The 27,068-nt window shown below is 43.5% G+C and overlaps 1 protein-coding gene across 1 annotated transcript in view; it reads right to left on the bottom strand.

The window, feature by feature from the left end:
* Nucleotides 1–26,748, bottom strand: part of emilin1a (elastin microfibril interfacer 1a) — a 29,899-nt gene extending 3,151 nt beyond the window's left edge. Inside the window, exons 1-9 of the mRNA XM_085246702.1 lie at nt 26,414–26,748; nt 8,409–8,525; nt 6,409–6,575; nt 5,984–6,083; nt 5,649–5,757; nt 5,395–5,565; nt 2,039–3,313; nt 1,113–1,527; nt 750–866 (exon numbers count right to left, since the gene is read on the bottom strand). Of these exons, the coding sequence (XP_085102828.1) occupies nt 750–866; nt 1,113–1,527; nt 2,039–3,313; nt 5,395–5,565; nt 5,649–5,757; nt 5,984–6,083; nt 6,409–6,575; nt 8,409–8,525; nt 26,414–26,526 (2,584 nt within the window). The 5' untranslated portion in view covers nt 26,527–26,748. The remainder of the gene's footprint in view (nt 1–749; nt 867–1,112; nt 1,528–2,038; nt 3,314–5,394; nt 5,566–5,648; nt 5,758–5,983; nt 6,084–6,408; nt 6,576–8,408; nt 8,526–26,413) is intronic.
* Nucleotides 26,749–27,068: the final 320 nt, after the last annotated feature.

The raw sequence follows: 27,068 nt of genomic DNA, 5'->3' as shown, positions 1-27,068 counted from the left end.
AACAACAGCGAGTTAGACCCAGCGATACCATTCCTCATGTTTATATTGTACATATGCAACATGTTAATGAAGAGACATCAAAGATGCACCAAATACGTCTGTTAATACACGTTTATTTATATAAAAAGTAAATTCAAACTAGTAAGAAGCAGAAGTCAATTTATGGTATTCGTCATTACTCTGACCTAAATTTACTCTTCTGTACTGAAGTTTGTGTCCCAGTGGGAGACGGCTCACACATGTGCCTTGTCCCATGGCTGGGTCGCATTAGAAATTCATAGTTCTATAGTTTATGTTTTTTTGAGTGAAAATTTAGAGCAAATCACATTCTACTGCATTTTAGTTGGTGTGATGATTTAAGATTTCAATGGTGATAACGTTATTGTCCCCAATGGGAAATCGATTTGCAGTATGTCCATAGAGAGATATAAACAAACAAACAAACAAACAAACAAACACACACAAAAATAAAAAATAAGCCCAGAGAAAACTACCTAAATTTGATCATCTAGTTGAGAATAATGCCAATTATCAGCCAAATAAAAATGATTTGCTGCTGCGGTGTTAACAGATTGTTCAAGAAGCCTCTGTTTGGTGAAAGGTTTTACCAGGAGTCACATCCTAACGGTACAAATGCACATTCCTAAATAACATAGCTAACTTTAGCTAGCTTGATTAAGCTTAACTTCCATCTTTTTGGCCTAAGATGATCACTACTCTGGTTCCAACACTGGGCCTACAGTATTTACCTGGGGGTCCCATTGGTCCCTGTTCGCCATCTCTGCCCTGAGGTCCTATCCTCCCTTCGGGTCCCATCGGACCCCGGGGCCCTTGCTCTCCTCGGAGCCCAGGTGGACCAGGTGGACCTGAAGGAGTGCAATGTTTGGTGAGACAGCCAGGAAACACTCCAGTACCAGTAACACTATCCTTAAAGAGAACTCGTGGGACTTAGCTTTTAGGCAGAGAGCACCATTTAAATCATTTTATGACAACTGCCTGGAATCTTTCTTTCATCTATTTTTCCCTCAGTCCAAACGTACCTCCCTTCAGTTGGGAGCAACTATCTCTCGACCAGCATTCAAATCCCACGCCATCTGCCCTCTGTGACTCACCCTTAAAGTCCCGTGTTTTGAATCTGTGGAAGTCTCTGACCAAGTCGACCACTGAAGAGTTCAGCCTGTGTATGTTGGAGTGGATGTGAGGCAGCTGGACGTTCTGGATATTTTCAATAGCATTTCCTTGAGAAGTAACTGTGACATTGAGTCCATTAACAGAGGTCCACAGCCCAGACACGTGTCGGTCCAAGCCCTCCTTGATGCCCTCCAGCTTTCCAGAAACCGAGTCGAAGCGCCCAGACACTTTTTCGAGGTTGGAGAGCCTTCGATCTAGGCCGTCACTGGACCTCCGGCACTCCCCGATCTCAGTCACATGGTTGCTCCTGATTATTTGGATCTCTCTGCCCAGATCGCTGAATCGAGTGTCTGAGTCAGCGACGTGGTCTGCCACGACCGTTTGCAGGTTGTTCACCTTGAAAAGAGTGTTGAAAGTTCTACTATGAAAAGACAATTTATTCTCCTACGGTCAGCACATCATCTGTCAGAAAACCCAAATATCTGTAATATCCTATTTTCATAACTGTATAAATATTCTATGAAAACAGTTCCAAAGGTAACCACGATGCATTTGGAAATTTTTATGAATTTCTCTTGTTTTTTATTGAACTTCTGTTTTCTTTTGTGTGCTTTTGCATCATTTTCTGTTTGCTGGTGTTTTCTTGACTTGCAGTGCATTTGAACTGAACAACTGCGCAGCCCGCCCAACACTGCTCTTTCTGTTTTTCCAGGCAGTTTCCGCTGCTATGCCTGCTGATCCAAGCTACCAACAGTCACACTGATATAGCCTCCTTGTTTTGGTTCATTGCTTACTTTATAGCCACTCCACAATGCAACGCAGAAAAAGCCTTTAGTGGCTTTAAAAGGTTCACATGTCAAACAGATGTGTGCATAACTAGGCTATTATCTGCATCACATATTCTTACCTCAATGATGATATTGTCCTTAATGTGGGTCAGATCTGTTATCGTGTGCCCGTGTGTCTGCACAGTCCTTCCCAGGCCCTTCAGAGTGTCATTAATGGAGCTAAAAGTATCCATGACCTCAGCCAGCTCTCCTTGGATAGACTTCAGATCCCCTCCTAATTTTCCACTATGTACAGTGTGACCTTCCAGACGTTTCTTTAGATCATTTATGTTGGTTTTACACTGCACCGTGCACTCCTCCACGTCCTCTCTGAGTCGTCCCACCTCCTCCTGGAGGTTGGAGCAAACCTGAGAGCAGACAGATTCTCCCGAGTCGACTTTTCTCCGCAGATCCGTCAGTGCCGTCTGGCATCTGTTGAGGCTGATCGTGGTGGAGTTTTTAAATGTGAGCAGGTCCTTTTCTACAGTGCTGCATATCAAACACTCCTTAAAATCGCGGCCCAAAGTTTCCACTTCAGTGAAGATCCTGTTGAAGTTCTCGCCATCCTTCCCGGTCACAGCTGTTATCTTTTTCACATCAGTTGTTAAGTTAATCACTCTCTCAAGCAGCGAGTCTCCTGACACCGACAGGTTGTTCAGCTTGGTGTTAAACTTTTGGATCTCATCCTGGTTGGCCACAACCCTCCACTCTAAAGTTTTCACAGTTTCATCACTTGTTCGGTCTCTTGCGTTCGGCCCGCAGGTGTCTCTGCACATGTCTGTGGTCGATGTTAGCCGTCTGTCGAGGAAGGTCGTGATGTTCTCCAGCTTGCTTAAACGTCGACTGTGGTCCTTGACCGTGTCTGCAAGAACAGCCACATCCAGCTCTACTTTACCGATCTTGTAGCTGTGGTCATCGAGCTGAACGAGGACCGAGTTTCGCAGCTGAGTGACGTCTCTCTGCACAGTTTCTTTCATGTTGTTCCCGGTGTTAGTACACCTCTGCTCCGTCTTCCTCATTGTGGTATTCAGCCTCTTTTCCAGTTCTCTTAGCCTGCCGTTCAACCGGTCCTCTGTCACTCTTCCCTTTCCTCCACCCGTCCCGAGCTCCTTATCCAGCCGCCCTTTAATAGCGTCACACTTGTTTGCAGTGGAGGTGAGTCGGACTTCGACATCAGACAGCCTCCTTCCCAGCTCGGTGACTGTGTTGCAGCAGGCCTGTGAGCGCTCGGTCTCGCTGCGAGAGATTTCCAAGCTTTGCCTCAAGTGCTGGTCTATGGAGCTGATCCTCTTTTCCAGGGCTGCGATCCGGTCCCTGTCCTGCTGCTGCTGGCGCCTCATGTCCTCCACGCCGACCTGGTGATAACGAGACATACGAGACATAACCGTCATGATGTCAGGCTCATATTTTTTCAGCGTCCTTGAAACTTTGATTTTTTTGTGATTTCTAAGGGTTTCAAAGGTACATTTTCCTGAACTGTAGGTTTGCTTTGTTGTTCTGCTTCTCAGCAGGAGTGATTGTATCTCTATACTAATACCATCTGTATTACTTCACTCTATAGGAGAAAAGCACTGAGCCATCTACACACCAACAGGAAAGCTGCGTAGCCCTGGAGAGTCACCCCACGAAGCCCCTGGTACAAAGTGTTTGTGCTGATGTTTTATTATTTTTATTGTTTTATGGATCACTGTTTACTTAACACAGGCCAGGAAATCAAGTATGGGATGGTGGAGGTGGGGTTTCCACGACCAAACCCCTCTTTCATCTTCTTATCAAAGGTTACAGCGCTCCGTTAAAAGGAAGGACGTTCTGATTCAATATTGTTTCCCTGTAAATATCACTCGTTGTGTAATATTGCAAAGAATTTTTACATATATTATGTATACAGTGCAATCTGAGGCTATAGTAAAGATAAATATTTTTGTCTTGAGCAACCATGTTTGTTTACTTCATCCAATCCCAGACTGGATCCTGTAACTAGCTTTTTTCTTAAATGATGTCATCTGCTAACAAACTCACCATCAGCAGATTTGCACATCCAGCTAAGCTGCAGGTGGATGTGTAATCATATCCTACTGCAGGGGTAGGCAACTCCAGGCCTCGAGGGCCGATGTCCTGGAGGTTTTAGATGTGTCCATGACCCATCACAGCTGATTTAAAGGGCTAAATGACTCCTCAGCATTTCTTGAAGTTCTCCAGAGGTCTGGTAATGAACTAATCATTTGATTCAGGTGTGTTAACCCAGGGTGAGATCCAAAGCCTGCAGGACACCGGCACTTGAGGCCTGGAGTTGCCCACCCCTGTCCTACTGACTGAGATCACAGCTGGCAAAAACACAGACAGTAGAAAGTGAGGCTAAGCTAATGCGTTAGTGCCTTAAACCTGCATTCTATCTGAAGACCAACAGGTGGCGACAGCTGTGGCTATAAAAAGACTGACGTAGGCCTGTGGGTCAATGACTTTGTGCCTCTGTAAACACTTTCCTGCTTGGTTTATGGGCTCATTTACTCTTTTCGTGTCATACTGAATAAAAAAGTATATTTACAAACCTTCGTCATTCCACCTATTTTTCTATTGTGCGAAAGGCTTTATAGCCTTGTTTTGAAACAGGTGCTATATAAATCAAGTATCAGTCAGCACGGGGTGGTTGGGCTGACAGCTAGCCAAAAGTGTCCGAAGCTTCCACACAGGAAGTGACTAACAGTGACATGGAGACCATGGGCAAAAAACCTGCTGATGATGTAAAGCGCTCAGGCTAAACTTTTCTCATTTTTGAGGTAAATACATTCGCTGAGTGCCAATAAGAGCAGAGTGTACATACGGCGACAGACGCAAGACGATATAACGTCCTCTAGTTTACGCAACAGGTGTAGGTGTCATTGTAGAAGCTGCCCAGTGTACTAAGACAATCGCCCTGCTACGACGGACGCTTTGTATGCAGCATTTTAGGTCATATGTGCTCAGAGTGAAGATCTGACAATGCAGGAGCACCTGGGACAAACAAAGGAGTGGCTTTGTGCTATGGTGGGCGCAAGTGTGGGGCCCTTTATGTGTCGACGCCCACAGGGAGCCATGACAGCACACGAGGCAAATGAAAACTCACTTTATCTGATTTATGTTGAATCCCAACAAAAAAACGTAATGCAGCTGGTAAACTGTTTCCTTATTGTCGCTGCACTTTTCTCATCTTTTTCTTCAGTAATCCTTTTTTACTGTTTGTTTGTGCAGCAGTTTATGCTGCAGCATGGGGCCATTATCTTTTACTGCTTTGGGCAGAAGAAATCGCTTCCCACAGGGGCAAAGGCATGAACATCGAACTGCTAGTAAACGAACCACAAGTACGCCTTCATGTCTTATTGGTGGTGGGGAAATAATGGTGATTGTTGCCATATTGATATAATTATGACATAATGAATGAGGACATATTGGACTTTACCTGACAGGAAGAGCAGGACAGAGACACCCTCCTCTCCAGCTCTGTCAGTATCTCTTCCTTTAGGATGTTCAGCTGGTCACCTCCACCTCCTCCTCGGTCTGCTCCATCCAGTTCATTACCTCCTCCATTCACCAGGTGGTTGTTGATCGTGAGCAGCGTCTGATCATGTGCCTAAACGACCACAACAGTCACAGAAATGAGCATCATCCATGCTTGCGTGCACAAACAGCAGACTTCTGGACAGCCGCAGTTACCTGTGTTCTGTTATAGAGATGATCCAGCTTTGTCTGGATGCTGTTGATGGTTTCCTTCATGTGTGGTTGAGCTGAATCTGCAGGGACAATGGCCCCAGTCAGCCCGTGCCTACGAGATAGAAACAGTTTTGATTCCCTCGCGTGTGAGAAGTTTTCATCCACTCCAAAGCTGAGGTATATCTCCAGTGCAATAAACAGGAATTGAAAGTGTGCCGTCCATGCGTGACCCTAACAACACTTTAGTTTCTTTATTTCCACTAAACAGCGTTTCACTAACACTCAACTCAGTCCATGAAATAAAGCGTGCACGTGTGTTAAAAACAACAGTGACGTACAGCCTCTGGTTTATGCCATTGATGGTGGTCTGCATGTTGCTGAGGTCTTTGGTCAGGCCATGAATGGTGTTCTCCAGCTGTCTGATCTTCTCTGTGTCTCCTGGACAAAAGGAAAGGAAGGTGTGAAATGTGCTGCTTAATGCTGTAAATCTATTTGCTAAATGTCTCGACATGTTTTTCAGTCAGCTACTTATACTGACTGTTTTCATGTTTCCAGATTTGGACCATTTTGCAGAAACACACAGCTCACTGAGGTTCAGTACGTGTGACGCACATAATACGGCAGCCTGAGCTTCTTTTTTTAATGTTATGACCATTTGAAGCAGTCGTCCTTTACTTTATCAGAGGCCACACGTCTTCTTTCATTCTTGAGGTATCAAAACTCAGAAGATAAAGAATATTTTATGATTTGTTTGTAATTTCACCTTCTCCTCCCCGCTGCCCACCACCTGTGTCCGCGACACCAGTCTCAGGTGTCCCCTGTGGTCCACTGTGGCAGTCCTCCCCGGAGTAACCATGGCAACACCTCCACTCCATTTCTGTCACCATCTTGTAAGCTACTTTATATCTCGGTCTCCTGTACGTCCGATAGCTGAGGATGAAAAAGGAGTTTGTGAAACGACATCCAGATTGGTGTTTTCACTCGTCCGACCCCGTGACCCTTTCATCTCGATTGTTTTTAGTTTGTGTTGGTCGTCTTTATAGTGTCCCATATGGAAGAGAAATAGAATAAACTTATAAAAGACTTGCATCAGATGTGGCCTACTTCATATAGTGACTCATATAAGGCTGATATGATTTAGTCATGTACGTGGCCACTTTCTCAGTACTTTCATATATTCTTTTAGGAAGTATCCAAAACATACAAGTTTCATTTTTATAATTTTTAAGGATCTTATATCTGTTTTCACTCTCTTTTCATACAAGTTTCACACAAGACAGATACAAACTTTATAAGATTTATATTTATCTTTTCCATATGGGGTGGCTCAAAAATTGTTTCATTTTCTATGGCCAGATTTAGCTTTATATTACTCTTTTTTTGGTATCATTGTATGGAGTGTAGAAAAGTCAGGATAGATTTTAGAAAAAAATCTATAGGCATACATGTATTAGCCTGTCAGCATGCTATCATCTGTGTTTGGTTTCAAGGTGCAGCCATGCCTGAGTACAGCCTCACAGATCACTAATACAGCACCAAACGTTTCTGCCTTCAAAAACTGCAGCCAACTTGTTCCCGGTGATGACACTGCAAGATTTAATATTTGCAATGTAACCAAGTCAAAGACCTGCAGCGGCCCCTAAACCCTGCATGAGACATCATCATTGTGCTGTACACTGATATTCATGTGCAAAGGTCATTATATGTGAGGAAAATCACAGCAAATCATCTACTGATGATGAATGAGATTACAGGGACTTTAAATTCCCATTTTCCAAAGGAACTGCACTGAGCCAGTACAAAATCTCGTTCTTAGAGCATTCCTTTGCAAAAAAAGAAAAGCATGTTTTATTTGGAAAGCTTTGCTGGAGTCGTATCATTAATGTGCCACTCAGCTCTGCTTCTGAAGAGGTCTTATTTGCAGTCCTAACGCAATAAATAGACCAGAAATTGGCCAAAGCACTCCATAAAGATTTACCATCACAGGCATGTTAACAAGCCGCGGCTGCAAAAGTTTTTTTCCTTTCGTGACTTTACTGTAGGTAACACAGAAAAAAGATTTCGTCTTCCAGCTCCCTTTTCTGTGAGCGTGAGAAAAAAGCTCCTCGTAGAAGAAAAACAAAACAGGGCTCGAAGAAATGGGAGCAAGAGCTGGGCAGAGTTTGCAAGTGAAAGTGAGAGAATCATAAAAGGAAGAAACAGAGAGCAAGAGAAGATTGTTTTTGCAGGGTAGGAGACGAGACTGCGGTGCCTGGAACTCCTGTTGGCTTCATTCTTAGCATAGCCCAGGTTTAGACTGAGGCCCCTGGCAGGCATCGGGATCAAGCGGCAAGGCCAGGGTTAGACAACACAGTGAAAACTTCAAAGGAGGGAAAACATCAGCAATGCTCGATTAATGTTTTCTCCAAGTATTACATCCACGACTGGAAAACCCATTTAGCGAGTCCTATCTCTAGTAAATGTGCTCCGTTACTTGTAATAGTAGATATTCACCCGTCTGCACCAAAGAGACTTTATCACTGAGATTACCCAGAGACCAGTACGGAGCTGCAATCATGTGGAAGCCCAGCTTCAACCAGGCGCCCTCCTGACCTCGTGGTTGAAGCCCGGGAGACAAAAGATTGAGAGAGCTGAGTGAAGTCTACAGACAGGAAATAGAACAAAATGATGGATACAGGGTGCAGGACTCCTGCGGCTTTGAAGACGGCAAGGCTAAACTCGGGGTAGAATCCGGAAACACGGAGACGAGGCATAGATACTCACGCTACTCGAGGACACTGTCCCCAGGCACAGCGCTGGTAGTCCGGCTTGATGTACGTCTCCACGCCATCCTCCATCACGCAGCTAACCGTGCGCGTCACCACATAAGCGCACCAGTTCCTATTGAAGCAGGGAAAAGGAAATGGCAGATGAATGAGTGTGTGATGGCTATCGGTTAGCTCAGAGTTTCGAGTCAGGCGTTAACACAAACATAGCACCTCGCCCTCACTCCAGTTCTGCTCTACGTTCCCTGGCACAGAAAACAGGGAAGGAATGACAATCAAAACTCTGGTCACACGTTGAATGTGAGTCTCCACTGTTTGGAGTTTTTGTAGATTAATATCTCAGACCTTAGACTTGCAGTTATTGTTCTGTGCTGCACTCCAGGAAAATTGGTGCAAAAGTCAGATCATGTATGATAAGTACATGAATTTAACAATGACTGCAACACACCAAGTTCACTGCAGTATTTATACTGCATCTCTTTGCAGTAAACACAGAGTTACATTTATTCACAAATGCCCAGCATAACATTTATAAAAGCCTGTCAGATGCATGATCTCTTTCCACAAATCTGAGAAGTCGTGAACCAGGGAAAGTAACTGCAAAAGTAAATTAGATTTTCTCTGCAAACAGTTTTCAGTTCATTACATCAGTTTTAAAAAATGAAGCAATACCTTCATAAACCAATGAAGGTAGATACACTGTAAATGTGCTTTAAGTATGAAAGCGCCTGTTTGCGTTTTTCCTTACAGATAACAATATAAAAATAAAAGAAATATTCATTTCAGATCTGGCCCACATACCTCAAAGAATGACGGCCCTTTGGTGGCCCAGATTTGGTTTGCCAAAGGTGGCCCACGCATGGCCTGTGATGGCCCAGAACAGATGTCAGCCTAATGTGTACCTTAATCGACCCATGTAATAACTACATGTGCCGGAACATAATAGTGCAAAAGTAACATGACGAAACTCTGCTCAGACAGTGAATGGACCGATTCTTATATAACACTTCTCTACTCTCACAGATTACTCAAAGTGCTCCATACAGCATTCACACACTCGCTCTAAGCTAAGTGCTTCCTAACTACATTCATGCACATTCACACTCTTGACATCCTGGAGGAGTCAGGGATCGAACCACTAACCTTCCGATCAGTAGGTGACCTGCTCTACCTGCTGAGCTACAGCTACCCAGCGGCAAACATGAGTGAAACCTCACTGGGTTTTGGATAAAGTGTACACTCACAAACCTGTCAAACCTGCGTTTGAAACATTAGCTACCATAGCAGTATAGTATTGCAACATGACATTTGGGTCTTCTACCTAAAATAGGAAAATAAACAGTGTCATCATTGCCAGACCTGGCCCACATCTGGTTGACACACACTCTGCCATGACACCAGTCACTCAGAAGTGCCAGCTTGATGCTGGGCCAGACCTGTTTTCTATGAGCCTGGGCCACATAACCCAAACCATAATCGGCCCAGATATGGCATGCCATCACATAGACAGTGCCATCTACACCTGGCTCGTATCTGGATGACATACCACTTACTATGCCAGAAGCCAGCCAGCAGTGTCAGCTTGACACCAGATCCGGGCCAGACCTGACTGTTATGTGGGATATGACCCCCTATGAGCAAGCACTTCGGCAACAGTGGGAAGGAAAAACTCCCTTTTAACAGGAAGAATATATAACAAAATATAAGAGTAAGAAAACGTTTAGCCTAGTTAAGCACATAATGTTAACCCGGGGATGCAGGTCGCTTCGTCTAAGCAAACAAATATCAGCAACATCAGTTTCCAGTTTTTCCAAACATAACTATATTTCCTGTCTTTGTTAACTTTGATGTTCCAAAGCTACAAGCTGGTTGTGCTAATACTGGGTTACTTAGTGGACTTCACACAAGAATCACACAAAAAGCTGAAGATAGTAACCTCACTGTCCACATGGTGTTCTCTCTGGTTGTTTCACTGTATTTGAGCCTACAGCAACTCAGTGCACTTAGGTGCGTAGACATGGTCAACATGACCTGCTAAACTGCTAAACTGCTAAACCAGACAGGTTTGATTGGGATTATCGCACATGAACACTTTTTCTGATTTTTCTGTGATCAAATGTTAATGTCAGAGAGAGTGTCCAGACTACTTCAAGCTGATAGAAAGGAACACTGCTATCAGCTAAGAACAGGATCCTCAGACTACAGCTGGCACAGGCTCATTAAAAAGAAGATTTGAAAACCATTGCCTGGTCTGATGAGTCTGCATTTCTGCTGCAACATTCAAACAGAGTCCAAATTTGGTGTAAAAACCATGAAAGCATGGATCCATCCTTCCTTCTATTAATGCGTCAGGCTGCTGGTGATAAAACTGCGTTTGATGCCACTTTGGGCCGCTTACTACGAACTAAGCCTCATTTAAACAACCATCCAATTATGACCACACCTACCCATCTCCTAATGGCTGCTTCCAGCAGGAAAATGGACCATGTAACAGAGGTACAATCATCTCAAACTGGTTTCATGAGTTCACTGCACTCAAATCCCACAGTCACCGGATCCCAATCCTACTGGGTCACCTTTGGTGCAAGAAGACATTCACATCATGGATCTCAGCAACTGTGTGATGCTGTCATGTCAATATAGACATGAATCTTCAATGAATCTTTACAGCACTTGATTGAATCTATAGCATCGAGAATGAAAGTAGTTCTGAACGCTAAAGGGAATCTGACCTAATGTCTGTGAAGGTTCTCAGTCATCATCGTAGTATAAGGAGCTTGGAAAGCTCCTTAGAAGTTCAAACTGAAGGTGAAACATCTTCAAGCAACTTAAAGAAGTCCAGACGCTTTTCTTTCCAAGCTCCTTAGACCAATCTGACCTAATACTAACAAGGTGTACTATATATGGTGCACACACGTGTCACTGCTGACAGGGTAGCCCTCTGATCAACCCTCTGAACCACCGATTCCCACCTGTTCAAGGAAGCACGATGTTCATTGATCCTACAGTACACACATGGAAAACCACAACACCAAGCATAAAGTGGCTGCAAAGAGCAAAATCACAGATCAACAGCAGCATGCATCTAGAGTTATGTTTCCCGGTGAAGTATTCACTCGCGTCATGTACTTCCCCTCCTTCACTGAGCCCTGAGGGGACTGTAAGTAAGTAAAGTTTATTTATTAAGCGCTCTTCATAGACAGGCCGTCACAAAGCGCTGTACACAGAGATTAAAATAAACAGACAGTTAAGTAACAAAATAGACAATATACACAATATAAAAGGTTAAAAGTAAATAAATAAGTAAAATAGTAAAATAATACTGCAGCTCCTAAGAGCTGGTGGCTAACTTTGTTTGCCAGTGACTTCAGTGGAAACAGCTGCCCGCTGTGGCTCAAATAACACTGGCTGCTTAACTGAAAAGAACTTTTCACACTAAATTAAATCCAATGTTGATAAAATAATGCTCATTATAGCAGCTTTCTAATGCTAGGTTCAGGTTTTAACTTAATCCATACTTTTCACGCCAACTCAAATATTAATCCTAAAATAATTCCCATGAAGTGGACATTTGTTAAAAAAACGTCCCCATAAACATGCTTTCATAGCACGACGCTCCCACACACTCCCACAGTCTGCAGGCTACTCCGTTTGTCCTCGTCTGCCTTATCGCCCTTGACCCTCTGATGTCTCTCTTGATAACGGCTGCAGATAGATTTGAGACACAGACGTCCTTCAGTCACTTTCTATCATCATTTTCATATTACCCACAATCCCCATCTGCGGCTATTTCTCCAGTGGTCATTACGGCCAATTAGTGTCACTCCCAGAGTCATCTACGCAGAACTATGAAGTGTTTTATGGATAAAATTTGGAGAACACAAGGAGCTCCTTCATCCTGGGAAGTCAGTCAGCAGCTTCAGTCCCTCTTCTGTCTCGTCCTTTCATCCGTCTGTCTGTCAGTCTTCACGTCTGTCACTTTTCTCTCTGTGTTACCGTCTTGTTCAGTCTCACACAGGTTTGGCACCCGAGCGCCTCTCTGTCCATCTCTGTTTATTATCTGCTACTCGTCTCCTTTCCTTTTTTCCTCCTCCTGTAGCCTTCGTTCTCACCCCGTAAACTGTCCCCCTCCTCATTCCAGAGCTTGTTTCATTGACAAGAAGAGTTTATCATGTTCTGACCCCCATGACCTATTACCTCTCTTCATGGGAAAGTGAACTAATTAGTTGTCAGACTGCTGTTAATGTTTGTTGATCTGAAACATAACATATGCTACAGATGGATGGAATCAACCACATCCACACCTTAAACATGTCAATTTTCAAAAACTTTACTTATTGTTGGAGCTTTTTCCCAAAAGGTTTTCCCAAAGTTCTGGAGAAAAAACTGTATCTGCTTCGGGAAACTTTGCTGGGTCAGGACATTTGCAAATACCCCATCAACCTGATCGCGGTGCCAAAGCCTGTGCGTTACATACGAACGCTGAGCCCATCAGCTCCGTAACATATGCCAAGGTCGCGAATCTGAGACATCCACTTCATCCATCCATCCATCTTCATCCGCTTTGTCCGGGGCCGGGTCGTGGGGGCAGCAGCCTAAGCAAAGAGGCCCAGACCTCCCTCTCCCCAGCCACCTCCTCCAGCTTATCCGGGGGAATACCAAGGCGTTCCCAGGCCAGCCGAGAGATATAATCTCTCCAGCGTGTCCTGGGTCTGCCCCGGGGCCTCCTCCCGGTGGGACATGCCTGGAACACCTCACCCAGGAGGCGCCCAGGGGGCATCCTTGTCAGATGCCCGAACGGCCTCAGCTGGCTCCTTTCGATGTGGAGCAGCATCCACTTCATTTAATTATAATCAATAAAAACAGTTAAAAACAACCGTTGAGCATAATTTTCTCTTGCAGAAAGCAAAGAGGTCCAGGTGATGGTTAAAGAAGCACCTCAGACAACATTTTGGTTTAAATTCATGACGTCAGTCCAACAGTGAAGAAAGGACAGGAGGGCGGGGGCAGAGCGAGGGGAAGACATGCGGTAAAGGATGGATGCTCTCAGCCGTACGGCACGTGGCCGCCCGCTCAGCGCCCCGAGCTTTAAAGTAGTTACTGTTACTTTTCACTGTACACTTACAAAAAGGCTTTTCAACAACTTCTGTTGAGAGTAGAAAAGTTAAAGCACACAGGGATTAAAGTTTCATTTAAAATGGAAACAGCCTGTAAGATTTGTTACTCTCTTTTTTAAATGGGACTTCTTTATGTTTTCTGTCCACAATAATAGATGTTCATAGACGTTCATGGCTCTACGTGACCGATTAGGCTGTTGTTAGTTTTGTTTTCACAGCTTCCTTCCTCACGCAGCCACAAACTGACCTGTGTCTGTTCTGTCTTCTGTTAGGTGCATGTGTAAACCACTCACTCTACAGCCACGGTTTACTTAATGTGATGACAGATTATCACTGACATGTATGAGTGGGTCAAAAACAGTGGTTACATCTGTTAAATCCGCCTGTGATTCCCCCTCATTAACATCTTTTCGGATTGGCTGAAGGGAGCGTCCTAACGTTCCCTCTGATGTGTGCTATGATGTTGAATTATTATTTATAGTGTTCCTGCGCACTGTTTTGGTAGAGCAGTGGCTTAATGAAAGTGAGCTCTGTGGATCATAACCATAGTTTCCTGCTGACTCGATGCTTGATGTCAGCTGAAGGGTGAGAAATTTCATGAGGATAATACATTTTGTTTCAGTGAACACAAAAAGTATTTGTTAATTATTTAGATCTTTAGTGTCTGTCTGTGAAGCTTTTGTATCTGCGTGTCAATCGAGTTGATCCCATAGAAAATAACTGTGCAGATGTTGATTCAACCTGAAATAACCCAACAGCTGCTCTGACCTCCGATCTTTGTCTCATCCTGTGGCGGGTTAGATCGATCAGTAAGGCATCTAACATCTAACAGCATGTTTCAGACAGAGGGTACCACAGCAAGCAGAAAAACTCAGACGTGCTGTTGAGATTTTACTTCTTTATCTCATATTGACACATCTCAAGGATTAAATGTGTAGTTAAACATCTTTAGACTGAAAGAGGAGTTTTCACTGTTCGTGGTCCTTCATGTAAAAGGCTAATAATACATGTGATGGTTGTTTCTCTTTTCACCAATAAGACATGGAGTTTGAGTGGAGGGGTTATGGGAAAAACACATGAAATATTGATGGCAGTTAAAGGCCGTGCGCAGAAACTTGTGGCTTATTTGGTCCGTTTACAGCATATCACGTTGCCTCACACTGATGTGAAGTGGTTTCTAGCTTTCAGCCTGGAGTCGGCACCGCTGAATGATATTTGGCTGAAATCACCCAGCGCCCATGCGTCCAAACAGCACTGGAGCTGCCTCTATATGCTTCCACAGATGCAGCACAGACACTCGTGTGATTTGTTCCACTAGCTGTGCATTGCTGTTTTTAATATATTACATTTTCCTCAGTTACATTGTGTTTAATGTCTTTGTAAAACTCGGTCTGGTGGTCGGTTGCACTGCATTATGCTTCGTGATGGTTTGCTGGGTTACCGCTGGTCTTGCTCTCTTCTACTTAAAATGACTGAGAAATGGGAATCGAACATGTTCATCAAAGCAAGAGTAAAAAGAGAGCGTTTCAAGTCACACAGCCGTGGTTAATCGTCACCGCTCATCCTCCTGTTCTCGCACTTTAGCTGACTTGTTTTCGTCACAGGGATTCAGTGGGACAGCGCTGCCGCTCACTGACAGCAGATAAAGCTTAGAGCTGGCAACACCCCGCCCGATTTTCTCTGACAGAGAACAGAACGTCTCATATAAATAAACGTAACCATCGATCATTTTTTCACTTCTGAGCAGACACAGATGTGCAAACACGCATTCGTATCCATATACATCCAGAACTGCCTCGATCTGGCAGCTTTCAAACACTTAGTGTACACACCGCCCTCACTGTGGGCTCATTTTCCAGTCTTTCCATCATGGGATGACAGCCGTCTTTATATTTGTCAGATGATGACGAAGTCTAAGCGCAAAGCTCATTGAGTGCATGTCTGTCCCAAAAGCAGACTTTGCTGGATTTGTTGAAGTTTTCAGGCTCTGTGCTGCATAGATGACACATCTGAAACGTTTCAGCAAACCCGTTTTCTCCTCTCTGGCTAATCAGCATGAAGTTAGGCTTTCTCAGCCGTAATCCAATAAAGTCCCAATAATCCAAACGGCTGCAGAGAAATCACTCAGATGAAAGTGCACTAACTAGACTTGGCATCTTTGCCTATAAGTGTGAAACACAATTGCACGCACACTCAGCTGTGCATTCCTAAACAAGCACTAGCACACGCACAAAGGTAGACGCAAACCTGAGTGTCACCTGCTCATTCTTCACAAACACACATTACTATTGTGAACATCATCATTAAAATCACTGCTCAGAACAACACGGCAGGAACACGTGTTCCTCCGTGGACACACCGTCAAGACCGTGACGTATGGATACTAAAATACTTGCTTTGGATTTCACAGTGCCGGTGTTTGGACAGTGACACGTTTTTGTAGTTTTGCCTCTGACCAGCACGATGGGGGACTTTAAATCATACAAGCAGGATGTGATTGAAGAGCCAACTGTCAGCGTTATTTCAGGCCGTTTAACAAAATTGCTCCATTAACTGTTCAGCATTGGCAGATGTTTTTATACATAGTGCCCCATTTTCAGATGGTCGAAAGTAATTGGACAAACTAACAGAATTTTAAATAGAAGGAATGGTTTTAATATTTGGTTGAAAGTCAGTGAGTGAAGTGTAGAACATTTCCTCCAACGATATTTTTCTCTTCCTTCTATCTGCTACATTTCGTTTGTTTCGTCTTTCCAAAAAGTTGTGTTTTGTCCAAACTGTGTTGGCTCTTTTCCGTGAAGGCCAGCCTGTGCTTCCTGTTCCTGGGTGTAACCAGCGGTTCACAACTATGAACTTGTTTTTCGTAACCAACTAAAGATTGTCGATTTGATCGCTCCTTAAGTTTTTGCTATTACACTCATGGGATTATTTTGGATTTAATGATGGGCATGTTCACTTGCACTGACATCTCCTTCAACCTCGTACTGAGAGCTTGAGTGGACAGTACCACCAAAACATACCAAGTTCAACACTCAGAATCAGCTCCAGACCTCCAGGATCTGCTTCATTTACCATTAGAAAAATACAGTAGCAGGTTTCGCCTGGACATAAAAGAGCTTGTCGGTCAGTCGTCCAGTTACTTTTGAGCTACTGAAAAAAACTGGCTTTGTGTAAAAATGGCTGTAGTTGATAAACTGTCACAGTCGGGGTGTTTGCGGAGTGGACGCAGAAGCAGACACAGGAGAGAGAAAATGAAGGTTTAACAAAAAGCCGTTTATTTGGCTGATAGTAAAAAACCACCAAACAAAGGCGAGGCGAACTGGGGCAAAACTAAACTAGAAACTAAACTGGGAGCAGCTAAACTTACTATGACGACTAAGACGTGAGACATAACATGTAAACTGAACAGCAGCATGCAAAACTTTGAACATGAAGTAAACTAAACCTGCCAAGAACACGAACACGAAGAGTAGAAAGCAAGACTCTGCGACCCGACGTGAAGTAAACAGACGACCCAACAATGAACAGAGGAACACAGAGGACACATGCACAGAAGGGTAACAAGGGAAGTGGAAACACCTGGAAACACAGCTGATACAAGTGAACACGACGCCACAGGGGAAGCAAAACTAAACACACCGAACATGGAAACACAAGACTTTCAGACAAAACAGGAAACATGGAAAGACGTAGACTGTGACAACACAGGCTTGACGACGGGACATGGAACACGCAGACATGAAACGCACAATAGACAGAACGATACACAAGGAGAGGAAGATAGAAACAGGAAGCAACACATGAACAAGGGAGCATGGATGAAACTAAGACATACTAATAATACACTAGAACTTACCAATTACTCTAATAAATCATGAGGAATCAAAAACAGTAAATAAACCTAAAATGCTGGTCACAGTCCCGCTGTCATAAACAGCTCATGCATTAGTTTTGTTAATGTCCTTGAATCAGAGCTGAAGGTCTACACGAGGGCTGTTCGATATAACGATATAAAAACATTTATCGTGTCCTATCACGCTATCGTTGGTTTCGTGGTGTCGTAAAATAAACTGTTTATATTAATATTGTTTCATCGTTTGATGGTCACTGTAGTGGCTACATTAATTTCTTAAAGTAAACCTTTCACAATAAAGCTTAAGATCCTGTTGAGACTTTTCAAAATAAACTGAATCATGTGAAAGAGTATGCAGAGAGTTTATGGATGAGAAACAAAAAAGAGCCGTCAGGTGCTAAAAAATAAACCTTAGACTCAGACCTTGAAAGGAAACGGCGGCCGTTACAACTTGTGTCTAAAAATGTGTCGTTGCATGCATCGGTTAAAACACTCGACTCCAGCTACACGACGCCCAGCTGGAAACACTTCAAGTCGAGCTGCCCGAGATTCACAGAATTTACAGAAAATGTTACATTTTTGTGATTTATATCGTTATCGGGAAGACAGATGTCTGATATCGGGATATGGTCATATCGCACAGCCCTAGTCTACACTTACTGAAGCTGACCGATTGATCCAGCGTGATGGCATACAGAGGCAGAGCTACAAAAAAAGTGTGTCACTTGCCAAAATTGTACCAGTTGGATTGTATTCACATGAATCCCAGTACGCTGCTGTACTCCCAAATTAAAGTGCACAGCTGTTGCCAGTATTGAATCCTTTTTCTACAGTTTGCTTACAATAAACATGATTTACGCTTTACTGCTGTTAATGCATTTTAATGATGAGAAAGCTTTCCTTTCTTTGCTTTCTTTGCTAAACTAATAAAGCATTAAAAAAACTTGGATTGTTTCCGAATACTCACATCCTGTTAGATAACTCACCGACTGAAACTCTAAACATGTCTAAGAGTAAATGACATTAAGACATTTGGACTTTGGAGAAGTTTGTAAAGCTAAAAAGCTAAAAATCTGAGTTATTACAGGCAACTGAGAATTAAAGCGCTCGTGTTTGAAATGCACAGGTCTCCATGTATGGGTCTGTACTATTGCCTCCCATCAGGGGCCATTCAGCAACGTTTCCTTTACTATATCAGCTCCACAGTATAATACTGCACATGTGCAGAGCAGTTCCTGCACATGCTTCAGGATGTTTATGGCTACATTGTGTATTTTCAGGATGCTTGTCTGACAGTAGTAGATAGAGCCAGAAATGTAAAGCTAAAGTACAATGATATTCAATCCATATTCAAACATCTATTGTGCTGTGCAACCAAACATTGTTAAACCTGCTGAACTGTAGTTGAAACTCACTATGTAGGCTGAGTCTGTAGACGCTTTCCTTGTGCCAGTGCAAGTGGAAAGAGTTCAAGTGGAAGTGGACAAACTGGTTCAGGTAATTACAAAAGAAGGTGTGACTGAGGCTGGGGTCATGTGGAAGTAATCCAAATGGACACACAGAGAAGGCATTTCAAAAATCCACATCCATTTATTAAATTGCATTATGTAACCTTTTTTTTATCATAGCGCTAAAAACCCTTTAAATCCACACATTTGTATCAGTATTTCCTGAGCCGCTCCTTCCCTCAGACACTGTCACATTTACAAGTGTAACTTTGTTCTCACAGCTTTGAACCATCAGCAGTAACAGAGACTTCTGTCAGATAAGAGGACGTACAAATGCAGCTCTTTGGAGGTGTTCATTGCACAAACAGTATTGTCTGGCTTTTTCTTTTTCGAGGCAGGAGGTCATGTGATGAGCCGATTAGTTTTTATTGACAGTTGTAATAAAGAGATTAGCGATGGCACACTGGAAATGTTCTGGGATTGAGAAACTCACAGCATCTACAGTAATTTCCATCACCTGTCGACCTGCCGGTCGTACTGCAGAAAATCAGCATCTGCATGAGAAAGGCGGGACAGGTTTTTTACTTCATTTCAAAAACTAAAAAAAATGTCCAAGATTTTCTCTAGCAACTTTTTTTAAACACCCATTTATCGGGGATTAGCTCATAACTCATGTGGTGGCACAGTAAAGTCGGGCCTGGGTTCAAAGCTACCAGCTGTTAAATCACAAATTAAGCTGAATTCAATTTCACTTAAAACACTAAAGCTACAGACCACAAAACCAAAACAAAATACTGAAAGGGGCTAAAAAGTAGAGTAAAGGTGAGTAAAGTGAAGGTGAGTATAAAGTTACTTTAACATGATAAGACATACCTGCTGCCTTGCCGCCTTAAGATGTTGCTGATTTCTAAGGATGAACCAGGAAATTGCTTAGAGTTTGTAGCTATGAACAAGTGTTCTCTTGTAAACAGTAATGTGAGTCATTGTTACCAGAAGGTTAATGATTATAGCAGCTTTAAGTCAACGAAACGGGAAAGCCGGGCCTTTGCAATGCAAGAAAGTAACCAAACGATTGGCCTTGAATGCTGGCTTCACATCCTCACATCCACGTCGTCAGTCTCCCACAGTCACAAACATGCAAACTATGCCTTCATTAGCTCTCTGGCAGACACAGAGCAGGGAATCTTTGAACGTATGCGTCTTGTCTTTATATACAGAGCTATAACTCAGCGTGAGTGAAAGTCTTACACCTGCCTGAACCTTGCTTTAATGCCCAATAAATTTCAGCTCCCTGTAAAACAGCAGACAGAAACTTCACAGCCAAGCAGGAAGTTGTGATCTGACATCTCTACCCACGCATTCCAGGTTCATTATATTCAGCAGCATCACTGCATGGGACCTGCACAGAGAACGTGCGGGTAAAGTAGAATATTCGCATCGAATGAGTGGGCGGAAGAGGGAGTGAAAGAAAGAAAGGAGTGGGCTGAGGTTTAATGCTTAAACAAAGAAATCCTTTGGCGGCGTCTATTGTTGAGGAATCTTTCACTTATCTTCAAGGAGAGGCCTCGACAGCAACCTGAATGAGTGGGTTGAAAGGGGTAGGCTAGCATTTGAACTGTGAACCGGAGGTCGAGCGTCCCTATGAAGTCCTTGTACACACAGTGAAAGGCACACGGATCGCCACGGATGACTCGAGTGCACTCACTCATGCTTGAGCGATCCCATTTGGAGAGGCTAACGTACAGAAAAGGCAGGCGCACGCATATTTCCAGGCTCTGCACACGTTTTACTGGCACGCACACCAGGACGTGCGTGACTATGTAAACTTCTCTCTGATTGTTTAGCCTGACGGTCACCAAGATATACTGAGAATGTCTAGGATTCTGCCATTTGCTTTAATATTATTGCTAAGACACATCAGCATTCGGAGGTCTGCGGGGGATTTTTGGTGACCCACTTGAATTTTAGCCATTTATGGAAGCGTGCGCATTTAGAGCATAAGTGCTCAAAGCCTTAAAATCACAGTTGCCCAGAATAGCAAGGTAAAGCTCTCCAAGCTGTTTGTAGTACAAATGTCCTGTCATGGCATCCGTGACCCGAGTCGAGGCTCATAGTCTCAGCTGTTGAGCTGTGTGGGGGGATGTGATGGGAAGAAATCCCAGTCTTTATAACTTTCTGTAGGTTTATGTAAACAAAGGACGGCTTCCTCATATGTGATGCGCGCTGAAACTATGGTAATTAGGTTACAAAGGCTGTGCCTGGAGAGCATCCCTGTTCCCACATGGCATTAGCATATTTAAGGAGATGTTTTTTATACTGACCTAATTAACAGGAAGCAGAAAATACGGATAAAGTGAATTTGAGCGCGTTCCAAGTTTTGGTTCAATAGGAGACAAACAGCCTGATCCACCGGCTGCATAGTGCAGCATTAAACATGTTCTAACTGTGCAGTCCTATTAAATTTACAATGAAGTTTACGCTCCTCACTTCTGAGTAATTTTGTGGGTAGATGTGTCATATAGATGGGTGATTGTTAGGGAAATATTACACTGACAGAGATGAGCTGGAGCTGATCAAACACGTGCCAAAAAGACAAATAGAGGACATGCTAATCACTTCTGTGCCAGTCACACAAATCAAATAATTATGTTCTTCAATTCTGTTGCAACAAGAGTTAAAGTAATAGCCATGCTTAGTGCAAATTAGCAGATGTTACCATAGTAACATGCTAAAACTAGAAAGCTCATTGGAGCTTCTTAGCTGCTGCTTACATGAGATGATATTTAACACAGTCTTCAATTTAAACTGTCAACGGTTGCCCCAAAGTGCTTCATATTGGTAAACGGCCTAAAAATCTACTTGAGCATTCAAACAACATGTTACATTCACGTAACCACCGAGATTTATGCACATTCACAACACTTCAGAGCAATTTGGGGTTCAGTATCTGACAACAGTCAGTGTTGTCTTGTGTTGTGGGTGTCAGCCACCAGGTTTAAATAAAGATAACCAACACATCAGCCCGGTTCTTAGTCTGTGTACAGATCATTGTCCATTCACACTATGGATGCTTATCAGCTTTGATAAAGTGATACAAAGCAATAATATCTGAGTAGGCCTACAGTTGGTGATTTTGAGATTGGATTTCAGCCACACAGACCGTTTGCCCGCATACAGACAAACTCACTCAAATGTTACAGGTCGACAATTCTTGGACTACGACAGAAACGTGAAAGCTTCCTGCACCCATGCCCCCTGATTCTGCACATTCATATGCAAACATCTCTTTAACAACACTGTTTACTTTTTACCCTGAGAGCGACATCAATTTCTGCTTGGAATTTCATCGCAAGTCATCCAAAAGTTGTTGAGACATTTCACTCAAAACCACAAATTTGAACTCCACGGTGGTCCTAAAAGAAAAAAAAGCTACCATGAATGCTGAGATCATTCAGCCTGTATCAGCTGGCAGGCATTACCATCCACACAGCCAAACTTAAGCACTTGAGTGTGTGAGAAATTCAACCCCCTCATTGTTTAGTCTCACCGTGCATTAAGATCGGCTGAGGGAGCACTTTATGAGGTGTTTATAATTTATAAACGAAGAGCACAAAGTGTTGGATCACATGTGGGTGAACAACAGTTGTGAACATGATATTTTGGGCTAATGCTTAGTTGAATCTAAGGATTAGTTCCCTGTAGATTTATGCAGATGTGGTCAGTTAGGTTTTGCATGCATTGATGTTAAATAAAGAGGACTAGAACCACCGAACGCTGCCTTTAAACTTCTGCGATGCTTAATGAACGGATGCTTGCTCAGACGCAATTAAGACAAGCTAAGTTGTGGACAGCAGCTCCCACATTGCTGAACAATCCGAATCTGCTCCTGTTTCCTTAATAATTCCTTAAACAGAAGAAGAGCGTTCTAAACAGAAAACCACAATGAGAAGGTTAGAAAGTGAAACAGAGTCTTGTGGTTCTGCCGGTAACTTTTGGTCAAGAAGCTTTTGGAAATTTCACATTTGATTCATTTTTCAGTGGATCCTTAAACCTTAGGCCCAGAACAAAGAAGCCTTTGTCATTCAGTTATGAAGGACTGACAGCAAATCTCGGTGTTTACGACTGACGTTTCAGTTCAGCCACAGGAGTAAGTACCAAAAACCATCAGGGCTCCGCATTCAAGACTTTTGTTCTCAGTGTCATGTTTGAGGACACCAAAATAAAAAGTTTAGACTTTTGAGTACGGAGAGAGGCGACTGACTTATTCCAAAGCCATTTGCTGCACAGGGAGGTACAACAAAGTTACACATTCATTTCATTTTGCTCCAGATTACTCCAGTGTCTGAATAAGTGTACAGTGCATTTGTCTCCCTTTGTGACCCATGTATAAGGGAACCTAAGTGTGATAACTAACAGACGGTGACAGTAAGCATGTTCTGCTCCTTGCTACCCTCCAGTGGTGATCTAATGCCTCGTCCATCAAACTACCAACGAGCCAAAACAGGTCTGCAGTCCACCTGCATCCATCTCCAACATCTCCTCCGCTCTTCCTCAGTCAATATCTGCAGCTTGGAGATTTTGGCAGGAGATGTGTCAGAAAGCTCTGGGTCCTCCTGATCCCGCAATCAAACCTCTGCTGGATGTCTCCAGTTCATACCAAAGCCTTTGCCGCTTTTGGAATACTTCACACATCTGTCAAAACAGATCACTTGAGTTCAAACAGATGTCAGAGGGGCAAACTGCACCGTCATGGGCCAATACATTCTTCTTCCTGATACGTCACTTTGTGTGTGCGTATGTGTGTGTCCATCACAGGCCAACCATGGTGACTCCTTCATAGCCTGCTGGTTGCAGCAAAAGGAAGCCTTTTAAGAAGCAAAGCCCCCCCTCTGCCCCTGTCAGTCTGTCTTTTTTCTTGTCTTGTCTCCCCTCCCTGCCTTGTTGTCACTCTTTCACTCTCTTTTGCCATGCCCGCTTGCTTGGTCTCACTCCAGATAGCCTTTTATACCACTTTTTCTACTCCTGCAGAGACAGAGAACGTTTTATGCCTACTTGTCTCCGTCTGATTTTTTTTCTTTTAGCTTCCTATCTCTTGCTTCCACTCGACCAATCAACTCGTTCTCCATCTCCATCTTGTGTCCTCCTGTCTGTGGTTACAGCTCAACTTGAATGCACACGTGAACAGCTGCTTTTGGTCACAGACAGCATCAGCAGCACAGAAACCTGATAGAAACCTCTGTCGCAGGAGCTCAGCTCCCAGAAGCTTGGCCTATCCTGCCGACACATACACACTAACTACAAACACATGCAGGCCTCGAGGCAGACCCACACCACATGTGAGTGCAGTGAACCTTTTTATTCACACACATGTGCGACTACCTACATCATCAGATCAGTTCTTTATTCATCCATTTACAGCCGTACAAGTCACTCGCATTGTCTGAGGGGGTCGTCCACACACGGGCCCCTGAAGGAGGCGATCAATTACATGCTAATAACAACCTACGGGGTGGATACAGGATAATAAAAATTATACGCCCACTAACAATATCATTGGCCGGGTCTGAGCTGGGACGCCATCAGTGACTACTAAGCAGCTGTCTTAGGATCAAAACGGGAATGGTGCAAATCCAGCTGAACCAGCAGTTCTGAAAAATGAAGCCAACATGAAAGGTTAAAAAAAAACTAACGGAATTACAAAGCATGTTTACAGGATAGAACAGACGGGTAACAGACGTCTCCGAAAACGTCGGAGCCCTTTTGAAAATATGCGGTGTCTTGATAAACTGAGCAGATATTTGAGGTTTGCACAGCTACATTCTCGCCTGAAAATATGTTAAACGTGTATTTTGTGACCCAGAAAGAATAATAAGAGTAATATTAAAACTAACTAGCTGCCGCCATTGTTGGAAACTGAGCTGGGCTGCGCTATGAATTCTGGGATAGGTTGGGCCCGACCCATCCTTCATATCTGGGGAAATGAAGAATGCATTTTTCGGCATGGTGGAGTCTTCGAATTTGGACAGGCTTCGCCGTGTCGCTGTAACGTAATTGGTCTACAAATGCGGCCTCCGAAGGATGCAGCCGCTAACTTTGGAGACAGCTACGATACCGGACACTGCTCCTTCTTCTTCGGGGTTTGGCATCCTTGTACATGCAGTGCTGCCATCTTCTGTTTCAGTCCGTTATTACACTCTTAAATCCTGCTATTATTCCTGCGTCTTTTGGGATCTTACAAAGCTTCAAACGACGCGTCGACTATTAAATCAGTCGTCGACGATTTTGATAGTCGACGTAATCGTGACTAGTCGACTATTCGTGGCAGCCCTAATGGAGAGTTTCCCTTTTATAAAAGTTTCACGGCCATTTGAAAGTTAATCCAAGCTAAAGAAGCTAGCTAGGGCTGCTTGAATTGACTGACGTTTTACACTGTAGCCAACAGCCACCTACTATACAGCACCTTGTTCCAGGTGATGGTGCCCTTTAAGACAATCATCTTTGTGTTCTAGTAATAGAAATGCTAGTATTTGTAACTTAAGACAAACACTGAGAAACACGGTATTGCACTAGTACTGTTCAGAAATGCACCTCTAACCAAGCTTGCTAGCCATTGCTGATAGCCTAGCATTCCACCCTCTCACATTAATATGGTGACTTCTGGCTAAAGATAACATAGTAAGTTGCATCTTCTGAAACATGCTAGCTGCAATGCTGAGCCACAACTTTTACTCTGAAGGAGCCTTCTTCATGGCTCTTTGTCAGCTTTTACTCAGCTCATTAGTAGTTAGCCAGTGTTTGCAGACAAACATAAAAATTAGCAGCAACTGTGGCAACCTGCTGGCAACCAAAGCAACTCCTAGGAGATTTTTGTGCAGCACTTTCTTTGTAAACTCAGACAGCCAGAGCCAGCAACCTCCAGGAACCATTTGCCAACCAGTCTGGGAATACACATCATTCCCTAGCAGCCCTGGTTGTATCACATCCTTTATGGCAGACAGCTCCTGAACAATGTGAGCCCTTTCACCTCTACTTAACAAGCTCCAAAGCAGAATGATAAATCCTCCTCTGACACTTGAAGCCTGTGAGAGATTCAGGGCCTCCTGAAAATTTTTCACTTGGGGATCTGGAACAGTAAATGTCTGTAATTCCTATAAGCTCTGTCCAGCTCCGGGGCCCCTGAATCATCACACTCCACCCACCCACTCACTCACTTACTCACGCTTTATTCCCGATTCTCTGCTGCGTAAGAGACTTTATCACCAATAACACATTTCATGTGAAAATGAGAATTCAGACCACGTGTGAGCTGCTTATAAACGGCCCATTCATCTGATGCTTGAATGGTTTAAACAGATACAAGCAAACTTTAAACAGTTGTTGACTAATAGATTGTTGCATCCATGAGTTCATCCATGAACGGACCAGTGGGGAAATTCACAGGTCTCGAACCTTTCTTTGGAGAAGAAAAAATAACAAAGCAAACTTTTTTAACCAAAGAGTTTAATTTGAAACTATTTTTAGGTAAACAAACGTTTTAAACTGAACGAGTCACAGGTTGGTGATCTCTGCGCGCGGTGGACCTTACCTGTGCCTGCTCGCCGCTCTCTGACCCGCTGGAACTGTAGACTCCGCGTATCCCAGACCCGAACACACACGGGCTAGTAAGAAGGTAAGCAGGTAAAATAAATGCTCCATCATTAAATCCAATGTAAGTCAAAGACAAATGAAAGTCATTTAGGTCCAAAGTCTCTCCAAGAAAAAGCCCGCTGGATCCGTTCAGTGACGCACAGTCGGTAAATGCAGACGCAGAGCCATGACTTCACAGGATGATGAAGACCCGCAGAGTCCAGTCAAGTGCATTTCAGACGCTAAACTGCGAGCGTGCTGGAGGCAGACTTCCGCTGAAGAGCGAAGGAACAAGAAGCAAGTTTGCTGAGCTCAGTGAGCCCCATGCCAGCTCCCTCCCTCCCTGCATGCCCCCTACCCTCCCCCGTTTGTCTGTTTCGCTTTGATACTCAGTTTACTGGAAGTGCACTTCGCTTTCTACTCTGCTTCCCAAGTGTACTCATGTCGACGTGCGTGACGCTTTTCAGTGTGTTGTTATCTTTTTAGTAAGTAGTAAAGTTGATTTATTAAACGCTTTTCATAGACAGACAGTCACACGCACAGAGTAAAGTTATTTTTAAACTTTACTTAATAAACGTTATAACCTAAATCGTCAGAATACGAAGTAGACTCCT

Source organism: Mchenga conophoros, linkage group LG15 (assembly GCF_057382185.1).
Source record: "Mchenga conophoros isolate Kocher_MC1m ecotype Shallow Benthic linkage group LG15, M_conophoros_male_GT1.1, whole genome shotgun sequence".
In the NCBI taxonomy this organism is placed as follows: Eukaryota; Metazoa; Chordata; class Actinopteri; order Cichliformes; family Cichlidae; genus Mchenga; species Mchenga conophoros.
This window is presented reverse-complemented; position numbering and strand designations above follow the sequence as displayed.